The 21,205-nt window shown below is 58.5% G+C and overlaps 1 protein-coding gene across 2 annotated transcripts in view; it reads left to right on the forward strand.

Annotated features, from left to right (window-relative positions):
- Nucleotides 1–5,352: 5,352 nt before the first annotated feature.
- The window catches only part of SLC9A3 (solute carrier family 9 member A3), a 52,790-nt gene continuing 36,937 nt past the window's right edge, over nt 5,353–21,205 (forward strand). For both annotated transcript variants that reach the window (XM_017520496.2, XM_037735570.1), the window contains exon 1: nt 5,353–5,668. In XM_017520496.2, the coding sequence (XP_017375985.1) occupies nt 5,458–5,668 (211 nt within the window). In that variant the 5' untranslated portion in view covers nt 5,353–5,457. The remainder of the gene's footprint in view (nt 5,669–21,205) is intronic.

Consider the following 21,205-nt stretch of genomic DNA (forward strand, 5'->3'; position numbering starts at 1 on the left):
AAAAAGTAAAAAAAAAAAAAAATACGATTTATCAAAATGGACACAAAAGAAAAGTCCAAACAGCCTAATATTTATTAAATAAATTAAATTCATCATTTAAAGCCTTTCCACAAAGAAAGCTCCATGCCCATTTGGTTTCACTATTGAATTATCCTATAAACATCTGTCACACCTCTTGCTAGATTTTTTCTTGGGTATTTCACATTTTTGATGCTGCATAAATAGTACTGTTAACTATCATTTTCTAAAACGTGTGTTGTTCGTGGGTAGAAACCCAACTGATGTTGGCATATTGGCTTTGCAGCCAGCAGCCTTGCTGAGCTCAGCCTTGCCGGTTCTGAGTGTGGTCGAGTGGCCTCTGTGCTGCCCACCACCGGGCGCATTCCTGCCTCCTAAGGGTGAGGCTGAGTGGGGGCTCCTGGCTGAGCTCCTGCCTTCCCGAGTGTGAGCACCTGCTCCTGCTGGCCTTAGGATGCTACCCATTACCAGCTTCTGTTTTTTTTGTTTGTTTGTTTTTTGTTTTTGTTTTTGTTTTTTTGAGATGGAGTGTCACTCCGTAGCCAGGCTGAAGTGCAGTGGTGCGATCTCAGCTCGCTGCAATCTCCGCCTCCAGGGTTCAAGCCATTCTCCAGCTTCAGCCTCCAGAGTAGCTGGGATTACAGGCGCCACCACCACGCCCAGCTAATTTTTCCTATTTTTAGTAAAGACAGGGTTTCACCGTGTTAGCCAGGATGGTCTGGAGCTCCTGACCTCAGATGATCCACCCCCCTCGGCCTCCCAAAGTGCTGGGATTACAGGGAATCCGCTTCTATTCTATGTTAGCTAAGGGTTTCCCTACGAGTTGCCGGGGCCACAGGTGAGCACACCCCCACCCCCCGGCTATGGCCACAGGTGAGCACCCCCCACCCCCCGGCTGTATTTTTTATTATGTTTTTTAGAGACAGGGTCTCACTATGCAGCTTGGACTGGTCTCGAACTCCCGGCCTCCAGTGATCCTCCCGCCTTGGCCTCCCCGAGTGCCGAGTGTCTCTACGCACCTCTGGATTCGGTATTCGTGCTTCCCACTGTGTGGGGCGCGGGGGCAGCTGGGTTTGCCCAGGGCAGCGTGGTCCCTCCCGGCGTGTCCAGCCCGGATCCCGGAGCCTCCGGCAGGGGCGGCCGCTTAGCGCCTGGCTGCGGATCCGCAGCGCCTTTCGGGCCGGGGCGGGGGTGAGGCGTCGTGCGGGGGGGAGGTCTCAGCCAACGGGCGCTGGGGAGGGGGCGCGGGGTGGGGGGCGCCCACAGGGGAGGGGTCGCCTGTCCCCGGACCGTCGCCTGGGCCGGGGCGCGGGGGTGGGGGGGGCCGCGGGGACGGGAGCGGAGAGGGTGCGTCGCGCGCTCTCAGAGGCACAGATGCGTCCGGCGAGAGGGGCTCCCACGGCGAGTTCGGGGGCGGGTCAGGCGGTCCCCAAGGGCGGAAGGGAGGGCGCGGCTCCGGGCGGCGGGGGTCGGGCCGGGGGGCCACGCTCGGATATGGCTCCGGGAGGGCGCGAACCCCCCTCCCCTCCAGCCCGCCAGGCCCTGCCAGGTCCCCCACGCCATCGCCCTGGCGTGGACCGCGGGGCACAGACACCCCGCGATGGCGCCGCCTCCTGCCCCTTGCCGGCCACGGTACCAAGGCCGCGGCCCGCCCCGACCTCCCCACCCAACCCCGGGAGGCAGCTGCCTGCTTCAGACCCAGGCCCCTCCCCGGCTACCCCGGCAGGGGTCTGGCAGTGGGAGGGTTTGACTCTGACCCTGGCCAGGCAGAGCCCAGGCCTCAAGTCCCGTGGGGGCCTCCAGCTCCAGGCTGCTCTCAGAGTCTGTCCAGGTCGGAAGAAGAGGAAAGGTCAAGGCTGAGGTCCCACCTGAGGCCTCAGGAAGGGAAGGGCTGAGCTCTCATCTGCTTTTGAGAAAGTCCCCAGCGATCAGATAACCGATAAATGTGGCACTGAAGGGAGGTGTCGGGATGGGGGTCTCCTTCGAGGGACAAGGGTCTCCTTCCTGGAAGGGCATCTCCCAGAGGGGCTTTTTGGCTGAAGCTGAGCTGTGCCTGGCACACAGCCGGCGGAGACGAAGGGAGGGCCAGCAGGTGCAGCTCCCAGTGGAATCAAAGCTTCTTCCTAACAAGACCTGGCACCTGACAACTTTGAGTTGGAAAATAAGCTTGTAGGGGAGGGAGGTGACGCCTGTTTCCTGCCTGGCCTGAAGCACTGAAAGTTACTCAAAAAGTTAACTTTCTTCTCTTGAGTATTGTTAACAGCATTAACGGATGCACCTCTTCCTCCACAAGACACTTTCACAAGCGTACAATGAAATTAATGTCAGGAAATTAACGTGATGGACTAGGCGTTTTCAGTTTTACGTTCTTAATCTTGAAGCCCAGATGCTGTGGTAGCTAAGTGTAAGATTACAGTTCTTTTCAAACTGGCTTTTGCATTATTTCCACATTTTTGAATATGTTTTATGGCCACGGCCCTTCCCAATATATGAAGGGGGTGTCCCAGGACCACAGGGGGTCCACGCCATGGTGGAACCATCCAGAATGCGGTTCGTGCTTGCCTGAGGCAGGAGGGGTCAGGCAGTTAGTTCCTCACCATCCGCAGGACACTTCCGGAGACCCCCCGTCACACACACACAAGCCTCTGGGTCTGTTAGGCCATGAGGATATGCAGGTTGTGCACTGCACTATTCCAAAGGGCACAGTTCATACAGTCCACCTGGTAATGATGGTGGCGCTACGGTGGTGGGTGCCACAGCCCTGCCTAAAACCACCACCCAGTTGGAGGGGTGCGTGACACCAGTCTGCAGGTAGCGGAGTGCAAGTGCACGCCCCTCATAATCCCCCAGACTGACTTCTGCTATGAGGCTGGCGTCCTCACGGCCATGCCCATCACAGCCTGGGGCAGCACCATCTGCCCAGAGGCCTCCAGCACCCTTGGAGTGTAGACACATTTCATCCCCCACATGCGGCACAGCAGCCACACTCCTCAGCTGCGCAGGGACGCTCGGACAGCGGGGTGCTCAGGGGCTCATTGCCTTTCTACTCCCCATCTGGCAGCCCTTCCGGCTGTGGCGGCAGCAGGGGCGGGGGCAGCACACTACCTGATGGTCAGCGCCTGGCACTCATGCCTCTTCTGGATTCATACATCCAGGCAGTGACACTGCTCTCTGCCTTTTAAACAGCTTTGTGGAGAAAGGTTGTGGGCCCTTAGGACAGGCTGGTTGGGGGAGGGGGTGTGGCCGGAGGGTCACCGAGCATGGGGGCACACACCAGTCCAGTGGGAATTGGCCTTCCTCTGCAAAGCAAGGGCAGCATCTTCAGAGAGGACGTCCTTCCTAAAGGCTCCACTCAGGACCCATAAGAAAAGAGCAGGGAAGCTCCAGGCTGGAGGGAATCCTGCTCTTGTCCTGGTGGCTTTTTCTTTGGGACAAGAGGCTGAGAGTAGAGTGGGGGAAAGAGGCAGATGGAGCAGGGACACAGGCCAAGAGCGACTCCAACGCCCCCGCCTAGCAAGGCCATTCTAGTGGCCAGTCACTTCCACTCCCCTATGCCTTGTCCAGAGCCTGTGGCGGACCAGCCCAGGGCCGTCCTCCTTTCCCGCCACTCAGCGGCCAAGTCACCGGGCAAGCACCTTCCCTGTGCTACACAGGCCACTTCCATCAACATGAAACTGCATGTCCCCACCCCCACCCCACAGGATAAAGTCATCCAACTCAGCGTTGTCCTACTCCGGCCCCTGCTGCCCCCCAATAGATTCTCAGACATCAGAAGACATGTCCGTCTGCACCCACCAACTGCCCACCTGCCCTCTGTCCGCCCGTCCATCCGTCCACCCGTCCATCCGTCCATCCGTCCATCCACCTGTCATCCAACTGCGCAGCCAGCCACCATCTTTCGAGTGCTACTCTGTGCCCAGCTCTCTTCCAAGCTCAAGGGACGCATACATGAACCCCTCGCCCTGACCTCCCCACCCAACCCTGGTAGGGCAGACATTTCCAGGGTGAGGGCAGACAGCTCACGGTCAAAGCTAGCAGGCACCAGGGCCGGGAGGTGAGCTGAGCCCCGGAGCCAGCCAAGTAAGCAGGGGTGGCGGGAGCTGGGCTGCCACAGCTGTGAGCTGAGTGGGTAGGGGTGGAGCAAGAAGGTGCCACTGGAGCCCAGCCCCTGGGGAGCCGAGGAAGGGGGCACACAGAGCCATCCAAGTGGTGGGATCAGTGCATGCAAAGGATATGGGCTGTGGCGGGCACGGGGATGGAGGTCAGGCAGCGGCTTGGGTTGGAGCTCCTGGGAGAAGTTGAGCCTTTCCTCCGACGGGGAGGGTCCCAATAGCGGGGGCTGAAGGGGCAGGCGAAGGGCCAGGCACGAGGCTTTGCAAGAAGCCAAGCCGCTGGTTTTGTGCCCATCCTGAAGGTGGAGCAGACAGATATGCTAAGAACTCGGAAAGCCGGTGAGGGGAAGCAGAAGTCCACGTGCCTCCCAGGTCTGTCACTGGAAGGCTGCAGGGTGGGCTTGGAGGAAAAGAGAGGTGTGGTTTGTGTCCTGGACCCTGAGATGCCCAAGGGCGCCAGTGCTGCCAGAGGGGGCTGTGGGCAGAGGCCCCGCATCCCTGTGAGGCCTGGGGATGTCGGGGTGTTTCGGTTGGAGGTCAGAAGGCAGGAGCGGGGCGGGGAGGCCACCAGGGCCCCTGAGTTCCCACCTCAGAGGCTGGGGTGGGGATGCTCCGGCGAGGGGAGGGGCAGAGAGACTTCCCAGCGCACCACGCAAGGCCTGGGCGGCCCCGGTTTCTGGTAAGTGACCGGTCAGGCTGTGGAATGCAGGCTGCTGCTGAAGACGCCGGAGTCCTGCGGCCCGGGGCCCCTGCGCACCCTTGGGCCGCCCCGTGGGGTCTGCGCAACCCCAGGCGCCGCGTGTATGAACGAGGGTAGGGGCGAGCGCGCTCGCAGCTGTCCCGGTACCTCAGGAGCTGCGCGGACGCCGAAAGGCGCGGGGAACTGCCGGTCCCGCCGCCCCCCGCAGTCCTCCACTCGCCGCCCTCCCCCAGGGAGGCGGCCGCGCAGTCCCGGGCTAGCCCTCGCCGCGACCTCGCGGACCTCCAGGCTCTGGGGGAGGGTGGGGACCCGGGAGCGCCGGGCGGCGGCGGCGCGGCGGGCCGGGTGGGCGTGCGCGGGCGGGGCGGGCGTGCAGGGAGTGGCGGCGATGTCTGCGCTCGCGAGTGCGCGGCGGGGGCGGGCAGGCCCCGCCCCGAGGCGGGAGGGGGCCGTGGGATTAAAGGCCACCCGGGTGGGCGGGGATCCGACTGTCGCCGGCACCGGCACCGGAGCGCGCCGGGGTCCTCGCTGAGTTGCGCGTCCCGCGGCCCCAGCCCCGCGCGTCGGCCGAGCCCAGCGGGACCCCTCGCGACCTGCGCGTCCTGGCCCCGCGCTGAGCCGGCGGCGATGTGGGGACCCCGGGCGCGGGGCCCCGGCCGGGGGCTGCTGCTGGCGCTGGTGCTGGGCGGGCTGTTGCGGACCGGGGGCGTCGAGGTGGAGCCCGGGGGCGCGCACGGCGAGAGCGAAGGCTTCCAGGTGGTCACCTTCGAGTGGGCGCACGTCCAGGACCCCTACGTCATCGCGCTCTGGATCCTCGTGGCCAGCCTGGCTAAGATCGGTAAGTGGTTCGCAGGGTCTCCGGCCGGTCACTGCCTGCGCCCGCGGGGTCTCGGGACCACCGACCTGGGTGCAGCCGTCACCCCTGCCCCTGCCCCCGCCTCTGCCGGGTCTAGGGTCTTCGCTGTGGCTGCCCCGGAAAGTCCGGCTCTTGGGTCCAGCAGAGCGGGACTCGGGCGCGACTCTGGACGCGCTAAGCGGCCCTGAGGGTCGCCGAGGGTCGCCCCACCCCAGCGGGGGCACAGCCTCGGAGTCCCGGCTCCCGGTCCCTGTGGCGTCTCCTCCGGCCTCCGCTCCTGCAGGCTGCTCGCGCCAGAGAGTCCCGGGGGCCAGGTTTCCTTCGGGGTTCTCGGGCTTTTTAAAGACGCGTCCTCGCCGGCAGGCATTGGAGTGATGATGATTTTTCGTTCGTTGCAAGGACAAAAAAGAAAAGCAGCGCCACCCGCATGAAACCCAGTAGAATCCTCGTTAGAGGCGCAGCGTTCCCATTGGCGGTCTTCCTTTTTTAGAAAATCCCGGTCGGTCAGATTTCTCTTCTCCTTAACTGGCTCCAGTGAACCAGTACTGTGGGCCGGGCAGGTGGCTCCTGGCAAGGTGACAGGAAGGTCAGCTTCCCGAGGACTCGTGGGGATCAAAGTTTCATGTGTTGGTCCACAGGGCAGGGTATCTCCAGGAGTGGCGGGGAGGTGGTCACTCGTGGGGAGGGGCGATTAGGGGACCCAAGTTGGGCCAAGAGAAACAGCGGGTGCCAGGCAGGTTTCCAGAGCGGTTTTGGACTGGGGCAGCAGATTTGGATGCTGGGGCCTAGGTGGGGCACGCGCGGAGGACAGGGAAGGGACAGGCTTTGGGGAGAGCCGCTGAGAGGACCTTGGACTTGCTGGAACCTGGTACGCCCGGCAGGCTTGATTGCTGAAGGTGCCTTTTTCTTCGGTGCCGCCTGCCCTATTTAGGCCAGGGTCCCCCCTCCCCTTCAGGTCCCTTGCGTGTTTACTTTCTGTCTCATGAATGCTCTTCTGAGCCCTCCCGCCAGCCCCAGGCTGCCTGCTTGCCCGGCTCACTCTGTCCCTGCTGCCCCAGGCTGCCTGCTTGCCCGGCTCACTCTGTCCCCTGCTGCCCCAGGCTGCCTGCTTGCCCGGCTCACTCTGTCCCTGCTGCCCCAGGCTGCCTGCTCGCCTGGCTCACTCTGTACCCTCTGGGCTCCACTGCGGGCTTGGGATGCTGGCAGTAGGGAGGCCCTGATGTGGCTGCTTCCTACGGGTCATTTCCTTGAGAAGGGCCCCTGGGTGGGGCATCAGGGAGGTCCAACCTCAATCTGGGTCTCTGAGGATGCCCGGTCCTAAAGCTCACCCCGCTTTCCTCTGACGGGAGCGCCCCCCTGGTGTAAAGTGAATGTGAGATTTCTTTTCTTTCCTTTTTTCTTTCTTTTTTTTTTTTTTAAAGACAGAGTTTTGCTCTCCCTCTCTTGTCGCCCAGGCTGGAGTGCAATGGCGCGATCTCGGCTCACCGCAACCTCCACCTCCCTTGTTCCAGCGATTCTCCTGTCTCAGCCTCCCGACTAGCTGGAATTACAAGCATCTACCACCACACCCAGCTAATTTTGTATTTTTAGTAGAGACAGTGTTTCTCCATGTTGGTCTGGGTGGTCTTGAACTCCTGACCCTCAGGTGACCCGCCCGCCTCTGCCTCCCAAATTGCTGGGATTACAGGTGTGAGCCACTGTAGTTTCTGTGCAAGCTGGGGCCTCTCCCAGTTCTGCCCGGTGTTTGGAGTCAGAGCTGCCAGGCACCAGCCAGCCCCAGTTGGAGGCCACCGGGAGGGCACACTGACCGAGGCTTTGCCTGGCCTCAGAGTTTGCTCTTCCTTCCCAAACACTTGGACTGATTCTGGGAAGACGTCCTTGAGGGCAGGGAGGCCGCCGCCAGCAGCAACTCCCGGGGGCAGGGCGGGCCCAGAATGCCTCTTCTGCTGGGAGCTGGCCCTTTAAAGGAAGGCCCGCTCTGATAGCACAGGAGGCTGTTTCGGTCTGGCGAGAGCCTAGCCTTGTGCAGCAGTGGGAGTCCATCACCGCATCCCAGGGTGCAGACTCGCTCCAGATCCGCCCTCCACGTTCACAGTCACCCCCCCGACCCACTCTCCACTCTGCAGACCCGGCAGTGACAGCCGAGGTCTGCCCTGGGTCTGCCCTGATTGGCCCCCAGGGTGTCCCACCCCCCACTCCCTCTCTGCCATCCACAGGTCTTGAACGCAGCCCCCAGCCCTCCCCTTGAGCTTCCTCCCCCAACCCCTCCCCTGGAACTCTGGACTTCGCAGATCCCGCTGTCCCAGGCTGTCCTTGTGCAGCCTGCCTCAGGTGCATGACCTGTCCCCCAGAGGACCCTCACATCCAGGCCTTCACAGGCACCAGGGCCTGCGCCCGCACCACAGTGGGAAGCACTCCAATTTCGGCCCCAGCCTCCTCCACAGCCCGCAGCCCCCGACCGGGGTCCATACTCACTAACTACTTGGTGCGTTTAGTTGTTTAAATGCTCAGGGGTTGGCCAGATTCTTACAGTCTCAAGTTACACAAACAGAAATGTATCTTCCAACAGGAAAGGGCTGCAGTCCTCCTGGTCTTCCAAACATTTGTTGAATTTCTCACAAGTCCTGAGTGTTTCTAACTCACAGCCCCAGGCTTCTTCGAGCCATTTGTAGCCTGATTGGGGAAATAAGACTCTGGGGACCCTGAAACCCACATCAGTGTTGATCCTAAGAGGTTTCTACTCCAGGCAGCTTGGGACAGGGCACGGCCAGAGCTGCCCCAAGCAAATGCTCTGGCTGGGGCCTCAGCAGGTGTCCCAGGAGCCCCAGAAAGGAGCAGGCTCTGCTGTCGGCCCACCAGCCTTGGGCCGTGTGTCTGGGCTCCAGCAAGGGTCCCCCACAAGTCCCCTGTTTGTGTGCACTGGGACCTCTGGGGGTTTCTCTGACTATTAGAGCTTCTTTTTAAAATGCAGAAGGGGAGGCAGGAACTGAGGCCAGGGAGCCAGTCCACAGCACAGACCTCGTGGGCTGAGAGGGTGAGGTAGTCTCCAGCAGTGGAGGTGGCAGGGCCTGGTGTCTGACGCAGGGAGGGTGAGGGAGTTTCCTCCTGTCACCCCTTGGGGGCCCCCAGCCTGCAGCCACCCACACCAGGGCCACTCTGGGCCTTGGGTGTCCACCGGAATCCTGGCCTTGCCCTGCACTGTCAGCTTTGGGGACTCCTTCCTGGACTTCCTCTGGGGACTGAGGCTGCGCCTTGCAGAGACTGTCAGGCCTGGCAGCATTGGGTGGGGGCCCCTGGGTGGAATCCAGGCAGCGGCAGGTGTCAGGACAGTTAGGAATGGGCCCCTGGAAGGAGAGGGAGACAAGGAAGTCAGAGGCCAGGGTGGGAGGCCCAGGGAGGGTCCTTGGGGAGGCAGGGGGAGGCCTGAACAACTCAGCCTCAGGCCTCGGAGGACTTTGGTTCCCTCCTAGGGTCATGGTGAGGGGTGGATGTGGTCAGTCCTGGGTTCTCAGACGACTGCCTGGCCGTGGGGCACAGAAAGGCACCATCGTGGGGGGATTCCGGGGGGACAGAGGGGAACTTCCCTTGGACATAAGGCCAGTGGACACCAGGGCCTCCGTGGGGCAGGGGTGGGGACATCACAGGGTCGTCAGTGGCACAGCAGGGGCCAGACCTCCTGGTCCCATCCGGTTCTCAACCCTTGGGGGGTCTCTGCTGTGCTGACCGTGCCTCAGAGCCCTGAGCAATGCACCCGAGCGACAGGACCTGACCGGAAGAGAATTGGCGGAGTTACGATTTTGAGACATGGGAGATGGGGTGGGGCTGAGGCTGGGAGGGGGCTCTAGGCCAAGCTGGGTCTATTCGCCCCCAAGCATTCAGCCGTGGAGACCCCGTGGGCCATGGACGCACAAGAGGTGTGGGAGCCGACATCTTGTGAGGCCCGGACTCTGGAGGGAGATGGTGTGGTGAGGGGATGGGACCTGAGCAGCAGCAGTGGCAGCCCCCGGGGGATCCAGGGCAGTGGGGCTGGGTGCGGGTGGGCAGGCAGGTGGGACAGGCTCTGGAAGTGAAGTTGAGGAGTTTGCGGGGGGAGGCCGAGGCTGCCCCACATTTTGCTTGCTCTGGCTGGAAGGGCAGGCAGGAGCAAGATGGGGGTCTGGAGTCAGCAATGCCTTGCGCAGCCGCAGGAGGGTCGGGTAGACATGGGGGCGAAGAGTCAGGAGCGCAGCCCCCTCCCTCTCTGACCCACGCTGTCTCACTTTGAGAGGGTGGGAATGTACTTTTCCACCGGAGCTTCAGCCTTGGGATCGCAGCACCTCCTCCGTAACTGGAGGATGCTCAAGACCCAGATCCCTGGGTGCCAGGTTCCCTGCCCCCGGCCCCAAACCCGAGGCACCGAGGTGCTTCCTTGCTGTCTGGGGTGGGGCACAGGAGGGCACCCCGCTGTCTTACCCAGGGTGTCCCAGCCAGCCTCTGCCATTGGGGGTGTGGTGCTGCCTAGACCACCTACCTGCCCAAGCTGTGGATTTCTCCAAGGTGCAGCTGTCCGCCAGGCACTGGGTGTCTTCCCAGGCTGTGAGGGTGGCTGTTGACTCATATTCATCTCCTGGGGTGGACAGTTTTATTGCATGGGCTCTGGCCCTGGAGGCAGGAATCCCTCACACAGCGACTACTCGCCTCTGGGCCAGCTGCCCACTCCAGCTGAACTACCCTTAGATTCTCCTTGAAGGAGCATAGGAGAGGAGGGTCTGGGGGCAAGGATGGCCTGGAAGGCCAGGTTGGGCAGCAAAGCCCCTAGGGGACCCAGTCCTCCCAGGAGAGGACCAGTCAGTGGGCCCCGTGGGCCCCAGTCCTGGCAGGAGGGATGCACTCCATGGGTTTGGAGTCAGGAGCCGTCATGGGAGGCCTGGAACCAAGGACTTTCCCAAGAGTCTCCGCAGGGGAGGGTCTGGGAGTGAAGGGGTGAAGTCTCATTTTCCATAAGCTGCCCATGAGAGAATCAGTTGTAGGCTGTAAAACAATCCATGGCATTTGGAGCTCAGGTGTCGCCTGGGAGGATCTTGAGGAAAGGGGCAAAGGTTGAGAAGCGCTGATAGCACTGGGGGCAGGGAAGGGGCCATCAGGGCTCCCCACGGTGCCTGGCAGCTCCCTCTATAAGAGGCCCAGAGAGAGAGGGATGGTGAGTCACTCTTGGCTGCCACCCGCCCCGCTCCCAGGGAGCTCCCAGCCCAGCCGCTGGGCGTATGCGGCGCTCCCTGTGACCACACAGGCTTGTTAAGATGCCTGTCTGGGCCCATGCTCTAGCGCTAACCAGCCTGACGTCTACTTCTGCAGGGACGGCTGAGATCCCCTAGAGTGGCTGCCCCCACCAACAGCTTCCCCAGGAGCCATGGGCTGCCCTGGGGAATGTTTATAGTTGGGGTTCCCACCCTGCACATCATCTGCCCAGTGTCTGGGCTGAGTCCCACACCCAAGAGTCTCCTTGCACGATGAAGCCACCAAGGCTCTCCCCACCCACCCTTGAGACAAGCATCTCAGGGTACCAGGTCTCAGGGCACCAGGCCTCAGGGTACCAGGTCTCAGAGAACCAGGTCCTAGGGTGCCAGACTCCACCCTCCCCCAAGTCATGCACTCACCCCAGCTTCATTCCTCCACACCCAGCCTCTCTCCTGCCCCTTCTCTCCTGAACTCAGTGCCTTCGTTCCCCCAGCTCCTGAGGGCATCTCCTCCTCCAAGGTCTTTTGGTGCTACAAGGGCAGGGATTGTCTGTTTTATTCCTGCTGTGTCTCCTGTGCCAGTCCCCAGCAGGGTCCTGCAGCTCTGAGCACACATGAATGCACACCTGGGTGGATGGATGAGTGAATAGATGTATGGATAGATGTGTGGATTGATGGCTGGATGACTGGATGAGTAAATGGATGGATGGGTGGATGGGTGAGTGAGTGAGTGGATGGATGGATGGATCAGTGAATGGATGGATGGATGAGTGGACTGATGGATGGATGAGTGAGTGAATGGATGGGTGGATGGGTGAGTGAGTGAGTGGATGGATGGATGGATCAGTGAATGGATGGATGGATGAGTGGACTGATGGATGGATGAGTGACTGGATGGATGGATGGGCGAGGGGTTGATGGGTGAGTGAGTGGATGGATGGATGGATGAATGGACGGATGGACAGATGAGTGAGTGAATGGATGGGTGAATGGATGGGTGAGTGGATAGATGGATAGATGAGTGGACTGACGAATGGATGAGTGGATGGATGGGTGGATGAGCGGATTGATGGATGAGTGAGGAGATGCATAGATGGATGAGTGAAGATGGAAGGGTGGATGAGTGAATGGATGGATGTATGGATCGATGGATGGATGGATGGATAAGTGAACTGATGGATGGATGAATGAGTGGATGAATGCTTTAGTGAATAGGTGGACGGGTAGATGGGTGGATCAGTGGGTTGTTGGATGCATAAATGGACAGATAGGTGCATGGATGGGTGAGTAAATGGATGGATGGATGGATGAAGTGGATGGGTGAGTGGATGGATGAGTGGATGGACAGATGAATGGATGAGTGAATAGGTGGATGGGTGGATGGATGGATAGGTGACTGGATGGATGGATGCATAAGTGGGTGGGTGGATGGATGGATGAGTGGATGGATGGATAGTTGGATGGATGAGTGAATAGGTGGATGGATGGATGGATCAATGGATGGATAGGTGAGTGGATGGATAGGTGAGTGGGTGGATGGATGAGTGGGTGGGTGGATACATGAGTGGATGGATGGATGGATAGATGAGTGGATGGATGGATAGATGGATGGATGAGTGAATAGGTGGATGGGTGGATGGATCAACGGATGGATAGGTGAGTGGGTAGATGGACAGATGAGTGGGTGGGTGGATAGATGAGTGAGTGGATGGATGAATAAGTGGATGGATGGATAGATGAATGGATGAGTGAATAGGTGAATGGGTGGATGGATGGATGGATCAATGGATGGATAGGTGAGTGGGTGGATGGATGGATGGATAGATGAGTGAGTGGATGGATGGATGGGTAGATGGATGGATAGATGTAGAGATGAATGAATGAGTGAATAGATGGATGGGTGGGTGGATGCATGAATCAATGGATGGATAGGTGAGTGGATGGATGGGTGGATGAATGGATGAGTGAATAGGTGAATGGGTGGATGGATGGATGGATCAATGGATGGATAGGTGAGTGGATGGATGGAAAGATGAATGGATGAGTGAATAGAAGGATGGGTGGATGAATGGGTCAATGGATGGATAGGTGAGTGGATGGATGGGTGGGTAGGTGGATGGATGGGTGAGTGGATGAGTGGGTGGATGGACGAATGGATAGATGAATGGATGAGTGAACAGATGGATGGGTGAGTGGATGGAAGGATGGATGGGTGGATAGGTGGATGGACGGGTGAATGGATAGTTGGATGTACCCACAGGTGGGTGAAGGAAGAATGAATAATGAATGAATGAGTGGATGGACAAAGGGATGGATGAGTGCACACATGGGAGAGTGAAGTGGAGGGATGAACGTTGGCTTCCCATGTGTAAGCTGCATCCAAAACCATCTGGACACTGGGCCCAGGGAGAGGCTTTCTCAGCTCCCTGGCTGAATTATTTCCTTAAATTACCACGGAGTCTCCTGTGAGCAGCACATCTACTTCCAGATGACAATGGCTTTAGAGGCGCCACCTGCCAAGGAGTGGCAGACTTAACCTGCAAAGTGGGATCATTGACAAAGTGATTGCAGCATCAGCTCAGAGCACTTTGGCAGATCTTGGCTCAGGGTGGAGAGTACCATCTGCCCCCCACAGAGCTCTTCCAGGAGTGGGTCATGTGCCGGGAGAGAAACCACACTCACCTGGCCTAAAACATGCTCTATTGTCAGCTGAAATTGGCTGCCCTGGATTCTGCTGCCTTGGCTATGCCTTCTGGAATAAGACAGACAAACCCAGCCCCATCCTGATGTTGCCAGGCCTCGGAGATCCAGACACACCCTAGGCAGGCCCTGACTTGGTGCTGGGACCGCCCCACCTGGCACCCTCCTGGGACACAGAATGGAACTCGGGGTCGCAGACAGCCAATACCCTCAGCACACCAACCACTTTTAGGAGCTTGAATGGTCTGATTTATTTTTATCAAGGTAGCCCAAAATGCTTGACTTTTTAGCGACCAGAGCTCTGGGTAATAGACAAACTGTCTCCAGTTTAATATTCATTCAATGAACATTCAGTGCCCACCACGCCCTGTAGACAGTGGGGATCCCACTTCAAATGAGATGCAAATACCCCATGGGCAGCACTCCTGGAAGGAGACAAAAGACAGACGGGAAGTCAAACCCTGGGTCAGAGGGAACAGTCAGCCCTGTGGGTTATGGGACAGGGCAATAGCCAGGGCGCGTCCCTGAGGCAGCAAGCGTGGACGAGGGGTAGGGGGGAGGTGTGGGTGCCTGAGTGGCAGGTGGTAATGTGTGGTATGTGAGGGGCAGGTGGGCAGTGTGTGGGTGTTTGAAGAGCAGAGGGGAGTATGTGTGTCTGAGGAGCAGGGGGACCCACGGGGGACAAGAAGGAGGTGGCACCTGTACTCTGGCCGTGGGGTGACCATGTTCAGAGCTGGGGTGACTCCGGGTCACTCCCTCACGCTGGTGAGTGCCTTTACCGACCTGAGGTCTGGGTTCGCTGCTCAGTCTCATTCCTGGTCTTCTTTTGGGCTGGCTGTGTGTCAAGTCCATTTCCAAAGCCAAGTGTCTTCAGTCTAGGAAGAATTGCGATGGAGGCCTCAGGCCAAGGCCAGGTGGAGGAGTCAGGAGAGCAGCCAGGGTGCCAAAGGGGGTTCCCATGTGTGCACCATCCACACAGGCCTGAAAGGGAGGAGGGCAGGCGGAGCAGGAGGGGCTGTGATAGCAGCCGTGGGGTGGCAGGGGAATTCCACAAATGGGAAGGGGCAAGTCCCAGGAATGTTGTGCTGTGCTGGGGATGGCTAGGGTGTGATAGAGACTCCAAGCTGATGGCGTGGACTTTGGGGTGCGGTGTGGGGGCCAAGAAATCTCCCCCATCCCCCAATTGAAGGCACTGCCTCAGGGAAAGACAAGGCAACCCATGCCAGGCTCCTGCTCCCCGGAGGGCATCGTGTGTGTATCCGAGGGATTCATGCTGGGTCATCCCAGCCGGCACCCCAGCTTCTGGCTCTGGGAGCCGCCCCTGGGCAGGGAGGAAACCAGTGGCCCCTTCGGGACCAGGCAGGGCTGGAACAGAAAGCAAGAGCGGGAGTGGGGGTGCGCAGACCACTTCCTCTTTCCCGGTGGATCAGAAAACCTCCAAGTTCACCAACTGCCGAGCTGTCATGCCAAAGTCCAGGGGTTTGAGTTCTCTGTCGGGAAAGGGTTTCTTGTAAGCCTGAATGGGAAAGTTGAAAATGCCTGTTTTTAAGAGCTTTGGGGGTGACACAAAGTGTGGAAGATCAGCAGCTCCTGGGGGCTCCGTCCTTAGACTCAGCCCCAGATGTTTGGTGCAGAGGACACAGGGCCGATCAGCTGGTGAAGACTCATTCCCCTGAGAACCCTCCCGGGGCCCTCAGCGGGCGCACCATCCCTCCCGCCTACCAGCTGTGGGCCCCACTGGGCAGGGCTGCCACCATGAGCAAAGCCCAGACGGGCCAGACCCGATGGGCTCCATGGGGGCAGGGTGGGCCCCAGGCAGGGTGGAACCAGTGGTCACTGGTCTTGGGTGACGCTGCAGAGGTGGGGAGGGAGGGACAGGCTGGAGGCTGGGCCCCAGAGCCCCTTGAGGGACAGAGCCCGGGAGACCGCCGGTCTGGGAGGAAGAGGAAGTGTGTGTGAAGAGTTTCCAAACGGATTGCCGAGCCCCCGAGACCCCTCCCCAAGGGTTCACCCATGTGAGCGGCACTTCCAGAAGCCTGTCTTTAATCCTGGTTTTCTCAAGATCTCCAGGTTAATTTTAGGATTAGTTGGAGCCAACTGTGATTAGGGACTTAGTCTCTTCCCAGAAAGCAAGTGCCCTTCTGAGCGGGGCTGGGGCCTTGCCAGGCGCCATCCTCTCTGCTTCTCTGGATTTTGCCCATGGCCTACACCCAGCACAGAGCCGGGGAAATCTCTTCAGGCAGAGCTGGCCTGGGTTGGTTGAGCGCTGCTCCCAGGAGGAAGCGGGAGGAAGCCACAGCTCTGGCTCTGGTGGCTATGCACGGCCCCACTTGCCTTCAGAGAGAGGAGCCCTCCCGCAGCCCTGCCGCCAGAGGTGCGGACAGATGGGAGAGCCCCATAGCTGTTTTCAGCCTAAATCTGCAACACAATGGCTGACTGTGGGAAGTCAAAGGTTCCTGAGAAGGAGCCACCTGGAACTAGTTCCAACGTCACCAGGGGAGACGGCGGAGGTGGCCAAGCTACTGTCCTGCCCACCAGAGTTGTCCCTGCACCCCTAAGGAGCACGTGTGTCATGGGGGAGGCATGTGCGTGCTGTGAAGTCAGACATGGTGGTCTCAGCATCCACTGAGTCTCAGGGACCCTGTGGCCAGGACCCGCCCAACTGCCCATGGTGCTGACAACGTTCTCTGCCCCACACACCCCTGCAGCACCGACCCCGGGCGTCACTCCTGTGCCTCGTGCCTTCCTCCCGTTCAACGCCGCATTCTCAGAGGGGGCACGTGCTTTTAAGGGGCACTTGAGTTCTGTTGGAGCAGGGCATGGGGGCTCCCACGTGTGAGGACCCATCTAGCACCTGCATCCTGGAATGGTGGCTATGCCATAGGCCAGCCTTCCTCCCGGCCTTTCTCCTCCCCCGAAAGCATCAACAAATGAAGGACCTGGATACTGCCAGAGGTAAATGTTGCCAAAATCCAAAACCCCAAAGGGGCTGCTGCCTCCTGGGCTGTAACCAGCGCCACTATCATGTTCCAAAAGCATCCCTGGCGTTGCGGTTTGCTGGAGCCCACAGCAGCTGGCACCTCAGTGGTCCCTGCCCACACCACGCAGTTCACAACAGCTGTCTGCCCTCCCCCCCACCTTCCTGGTGTGAAGGAGGAAATTCTCCAGCCCAACTGTCTCGGGTTTTGCTGCAGGGGAAACCTCTGTAACATCCTTTCCCCTTTTATCTTCTAGTGAAAAGTGGGACTGGTGTTTGCTCTGATTTTGGTGACACCTGACAGTAGTGTCTGACTCCACTGTGGAGTCAGAACTGACAGATGGATCAGGACGAGGCTGGCTGCTGGGCCTCTGCATGCCTGGCCCTTCCTCCAGGTGTGCCGCGGCCGGGGCTCAGCCAGGGCGAGGCCGGGGCTCAGCCTGCCCACCACACGCATGCTCTGCCTGGAATGCGTCAGCCTGGCTTTCTCCAGCCCACCCCGAAAGGACTGCCCTCCACAGCTTCGGAGGTGCCCTTTCTTAGAAAATGAATAGATTCAAGCTTCTTAGTAAAGTTGTAGATTTACAGAATATTGAGCAGATAGTATAAAGTTCCCTCTAGCCACACTCCACCCCTTCCATCCCCCACCCTCCCTATTGTTAACGGTGACATTGGTGTGACACGTTTGTTACGATTTAGTCAATCTTGATACATTATTATTAACTAAAGTCCACCGTTTACATTAGGGCTCATTCTCGGTGTTGCAGTTCTGTGGGTTTGGACAGGCATTCAGTGACGTGATCCAGCGTCACAGTCTCAGCCAGGGGCGCGTCACTGCCGTAGAAACCCACTGTGCTCATCCCTCCCTTCCACCAATCGTGGCAGCCACTGATCTTCCTGCTGTCTCCATAGTTTTGCCTTTCCCAGGACAGCATGTAGTTAGCAACCTGCCGCGTGCAACCTTCTCAAAGCAGCTCCTTTTACGTACTCATCGCCTCTGTTTCCTCCGTATCCACCGGGGCTTCACACCTCACTTTTTAGCACTGAATGATACTCCACTGCCTGGACCCATTCACCTACTGAAGGACATCTCAGTTGCTTCCAGCTTTTTTTGGTGATGATGAGTAAAGCTACTATAAACATCCACGTGGGGGTTTTTGTGTGGACGTAAGATTTCAACTCCTGTGGGCCTGACCATCAGGTGGTATGGTCATGGCATGCTTAGGTTTGTAGGAGACTGCCACGTGGCCTTCCAGGTGGCTGCATTCCCACTGTGTGCCCCCACCAGAACTCAGTGTGTGCTCCTGTGACCCCACATCCTCGCCAGCATTCGGTGCTATCTGTGTCCTGGGTTTCAGCCACGCTAGCGGGTGCGTGGAGGTGTCTCCGTGTGTTTTAATTTGCAGTTCCACCGTGACATGGGCTGTCGTGTGTATTTCAGGGGCTTATTTACTATCTGTCTTTGGTGAGGGGTCTGCCCAGATGTTTGGCTCATTTTTCATTGGGTTGTCTTTTTTTTTTTTTGAGACGGAGTTTCGCTCTTGTTACCCAGGCTGGAGTGCAGTGGCTCGATCTCGGCTCACTGCAACCTCCACCTCCCGGGTTCAGGCAATTCTCCTGCCTCAGCCTCCCGAGTAGCTGGGATTACAGGCACGTACCACCATGCCCAGCTAATTTTTTTGTATTTTTAGTAGAGACGGAGTTTCACCGTGTTGACCAGGATGGTCTCGATCTCTTGACCTCGTGATCCACCCGCCTCGGCCTCCCATAGTGCTGGGATTACAGGCTTGAGCCACTGCACCCGACCGGGTTGTCTATTTTTCTTATTGAGTTTTAAGAGTCCTTTGTATGTTTTGAATTACAAACTGTTTATGAGATATGTGTTTTGCAAATGTCTTCTTTTGTACAGAAAAAGTTTTTAGTTTTAAAAAAAGCCCAACTTATCAATTTTGTCTTTCACAGCTCCGGCTTTTGATGTTGACCTAAAAATTAATCACCATACCCAAGGCTTTTCTTCCGTGCTGTCTTCTAGAAATTTTCTAGTTATGTGTTTTACAGTTAGGTCTTTTGTCCACTGAAATGCCGGCCCCGCCATCTGAGAGCAGTCAGACACTCTTGCCCCTGCTCAGCGAGGCCAATGGGACCACAGTGCTCTCCTTGTGGCTCACAGTTTTGCTGATGCGTGTTGGGTATTTTAGGATCTCACATGCAGATGAGCAGGTATATGACCCTTTATTTTGAGGCTGGAGGGAGTCGTGGTGGGAGGCCACAAGATCGCAGGGTGGTACCCACAGAGACAGGAAGAAGGGCTGTGGCCAGGGAGACACGGGAAGACCTGGTGGGGCAGCTGTGTCCAGGCACGGGTATGAGGTGGTGGGAGCCATCTGTTTGACTCATTTTCTTTGGGTTATTTCTCCTGTTGAGTTTTAAGAGGCCTTTGCATGTTTTGAATCACAAATTCTTTATGAGAAATGTGTTTCGCACATGTCTTAGAGGTCTTGGAGCATGGTAGAGCCCAGAGAAAGCTGTGTGTGCATCTTCCGGTGCATCTTCCCGGCCCCCAGCCGCCCTGGGCTTTCCCTGGGCTCCTCCGCCTCTGTCTCCCTTGCCTTCCCTACTGCAGGATCCCCCAGGCAGTTGACCCCAGACCCATCGACTCACAGAAAATGGCACCCACGGCTGCCTGCCTGGGCCTTTTCGGGTCGGGCTGAGTCTGTTCTGGCCTGTGGGTATCAGGCCCTCAGCAAATGCGTGAAAATGCAGTGAATGTGTTCGCCTGCCAGGTGGAGAGCTTCTCCTGCGTTCACAGGCCTCATCATTTCCTCTGTTAGCTTTGTCAGATGAAGAATCAAGTGGTTCTAGGGTTCATTTGAGAAAACAGCAGCCCCTGCCCACCTTGTTCCCTGGGCCCCGCTCCTCAGCGGGGCCGCAGTAAAGCCCAGTAAGGTCTCCGCCCCTGGGCTGGGAGAGAGCCTCACTGCCCTGGCCCATCTGCAGGCTGGACCGATTGTGCCGCTGGCTCTTGAGGACGTGTCCCTCGGGTCCTGGCCTTTCCGCTAGCACTTGCGTCCACACGAACGCCTCAGAGCTCTGTGGCCTCGTAGTTTCTTTTCCCACACAGCATCTGGCTTTGCCTGGAGGGAACGATGGTCTCTGTTGCTGCTCTTGGCACCCCTCTCTGAGCTTACCAAGGGACTCTGCCCCCAGCTCCCAGCAAGCTGCTGTGCTGCGCCAAGGGCCCAGTCCTCCTGCTTCCAAGTGCCCCGGGCCTGCAGCAGCTCCCCCGGCCCGGCCCAGCACCTGCCTCCCTGACACTCTCCTCCACTGGGCGACTCCCTGTTGCAGCCACGTCCTGGGAGCCCGTCTTCTCTGTGGACTCCTTCTCCTGTATCCTCCCCTATCCCTGCTCAGGCCTGGGAAGGCAGCTGAGCGCCGTCCGTCTGGTGGAGCAGGACATACCACGACAGCCGCCCCACGGCCCCTCTGAGATGCCTTTGCCTTGCCTGATTCGCGCCGCTGGAACTGGTTTCCCTCTAAATTATCAGGCCCTGCGCCAGCTTCGTCTGGCATCCATGCGAGACTCGAGACTCGGAAGCCTTCCTTGTTCCTGGTTCTTTGCAGGGGGCCTCCTCCCCCTCCCCATGCCCCATTCTCCTCTCACTCCCTGATGTGCTTTGTGGTAGAGCTAACTTCACCCGCTGTGCCAGGTCCCTGACGGCCGCTGAGCCTGGAAGCGCACGCTTGATTCTGGGAACAGCTGTGGCAGTGCCTGTCATCCCTGGCTCCCCATCTCCTGCCCATGCCTGAGTTCCAGGGTTCCACGTCCGGCCCGCGTGCATCCAGCCTGCTCTGCTCTGAAGCTCTCCTCCCTCCCTCCCTCCTTCCTTCCTTCCTTCTCAATCTGCAAAGTCCACCTCCTGGCTTCAAGCAATGCTTGTGCCTCAGCCTTCTGAGTAGCTGGGATTACAGGCATGGGCCACCACACCCAGCTAATTTTTGTAATTTACTTTAGTAGACAGTTTCACCATGCTGCCCAGGCTGGTCTCGAACTCCTGGCCTCAAGTGATCCGCCCTGCCATCAGCTTCCCAAAGTGCTGGGATTACAGGTGTGAGCCTGTACATTTATTTTCCTTTTGTGTCTTTTTATCTCTATCTTCTGAGGTAATTTTTTTTTTTTCTTTTTTTTTGAGACAGGGTCTGGCTCTGTCTGCCAGGCTGGAGTGCAATGGTGTGATCTCAGCTCACAGCAGCCTTCACCTTCCAGGCTCAAGTGATCCTCCTGCCTCAGCCTCCCAAGTAGCTGGGACCTCAGACAAGCACCACCATGCCTGGCTAGCGTCTGTATTTTGTAGAGACCGGGCCTCACTATGCAGCCCAGGCTGATGTGAAACTCCTGGGCTCAAGCGATGGCCCCACCTCGGCCTCCCAAAGTGCTGGGATCACAGGTGTGATCCGCCAGGTAGGGCCTGAGAGACATTCCTAACCTCCTCTTTCAACGCCTCTGAGTTTTTTGTTTTTGTTTTGTGTTTTTTTTTGAGACGGAGTTTCGCTCTTGTTACCCAGGCTGGAGTGCAATGGCGCGATCTCGGCTCACCGCAACCTCCGCCTCCCGGGTTCAGGCAATTC

This window comes from Cebus imitator, unplaced genomic scaffold (assembly GCF_001604975.1).
Source record: "Cebus imitator isolate Cc_AM_T3 unplaced genomic scaffold, Cebus_imitator-1.0 Scaffold843, whole genome shotgun sequence".
Taxonomy (NCBI): Eukaryota; Metazoa; Chordata; class Mammalia; order Primates; family Cebidae; genus Cebus; species Cebus imitator.